General features: G+C 62.0%; 1 protein-coding gene across 1 annotated transcript in view; it reads right to left on the bottom strand.

Annotated features, from left to right (window-relative positions):
* Window positions 1-586: 586 nt before the first annotated feature.
* Window positions 587-1566, bottom strand: part of LOC104530100 (carbohydrate-responsive element-binding protein-like) — a gene marked incomplete at its 3' end in the record, with an annotated part of 12361 nt that continues 11381 nt past the window's right edge. Inside the window, 1 exon segment of the mRNA XM_010174586.2 lies at window positions 587-685. Coding sequence (XP_010172888.2) covers window positions 587-685 — 99 coding nt within the window.

A 1566-nucleotide genomic window follows, 5' to 3' on the forward strand; every position in this document is an offset into this window, starting at 1 on the left:
TGCCAGGCAGGGTCTCAGCCTCCCCCAGCTCAGCACCCAGCTGCACACTGCCCCAGCCCTCCACCCCTATCCCCTGTCCCACACCAGGCTGTCCCCTGCCACCAGCACTGAAGCTCTGTGGGTATTTATAGGCATTTCGGGTGCCCAGCTCTGCAGATTCAATTCCTCTTGCGCCTCTTGCTGTGCTGCAGGGATGGATGCTGGATGCTGCCCAGTGCAGCAGCTGGCAGCCCCTGGGCACTCTGTCCTTCCTTTCTTCTGCCCCTTCCCCACCCCACAGATCTTGCCCATGCTCCTTTCCACTGTTGCATCACCCTGACCTGTCCCCAGGCCATGCAGCATGGCCAGGACATGCTGCTGCTTGAGGGAGAAGAGCCCATGTGGTCGGCACACCACAGCTTTGGCATTGCGTTCAAACTCGGGGCTCCTCTCTGAAGGGGTTGGTGCTACAGAGCCCATTCCCAAACCAAGGACCCTCCAGCGTTGGCCCCAGGCTCTGGGAGACCCTGCAGTGCTGTGGGGTGATGCCATCCCATGGGAAGGCTAGCCCAGCCCCCAGCTTCCCAGTGCCTGGCGCGAGTCCTACCTGGAGCACGGTGCCACCAGGGCACGGGGCCGGGCTGCTCCCTTGCCTCTGCCATCAGGACTTCTCCATCCACCCCACACCACACTCTGGCACTGCTTCCTCATTTGGGGATTGGTTTACACGCTGAGTGACAGGCGCCGAGCTCTGCCACAGCCACCAGACATGGTGACAGCCGTGTGACCCTGCGGGAGCCCTGTGCTGACTGTTGTGGTGCCCACCCCATGCGCTTGCACCGCGGTGATCTGCACGAGGCTGCCGGGGGTATCCCCACTCCCAAGCCATGAAAAGCCAACACACGCCCTGCTAGAAAAGTGGCCTTGGGGACATAATTGGGTTGGCTGACACCTGCAGTTCTGTCACCCAGCACCCAGCGTTCACCCCCATCTCCTCTCCCCACTTCTCCCACGGCCCCATGGGCACACAGCCCTGGCGCTGCCCACCACACGGTGTGTACACACCTCTCTGCTCCGACATCTCCGCCCCAAACACCTGCGCAGCCCAGCGCACGCCCGTGTTCCACCAGCGTGCACATTGCTTGCATGCAGCACTGCCCACCACAGGACTGTCACCTCTTGGCATTGGGGTGAGCTGCTCCATGCCACGTTTGGGACAAAACTCCCACCCACAAGTCTCTGAGCACCCCGCAGGGTGCTGCCCTGCACCGAGGCACACAGGCCTCTCTCCAGCCATACTGTGCCTGGGCAGACAATGAGCGACACCTGGGATGCCATCCCTGCCTCCAGCTGGGCTTGGGACCCTCCCCAGCCCCAGCAGTCCCCCCATGCGGAGCTGCTGGGCATGGGCAGAACAGGAAGGGATGCTTTCCTGAGATGCAGTAGCTGGCAGTAAGACCCATCCCATTCCCAGGCAGCACCCTGGAGCAAAATGCAGGCCTTTTCCCTAGGGGAAAAAAAGACAACTTGGCTGCTCAAAGAAATATCCTGGTGCAGGTGGGCACCGCTCTGCCCTTTGCCGTCTCC

Source organism: Antrostomus carolinensis, unplaced genomic scaffold (assembly GCF_000700745.2).
Source record: "Antrostomus carolinensis isolate BGI_N321 unplaced genomic scaffold, ASM70074v2 scaffold21330, whole genome shotgun sequence".
Lineage (NCBI taxonomy): Eukaryota > Metazoa > Chordata > Aves > Caprimulgiformes > Caprimulgidae > Antrostomus > Antrostomus carolinensis.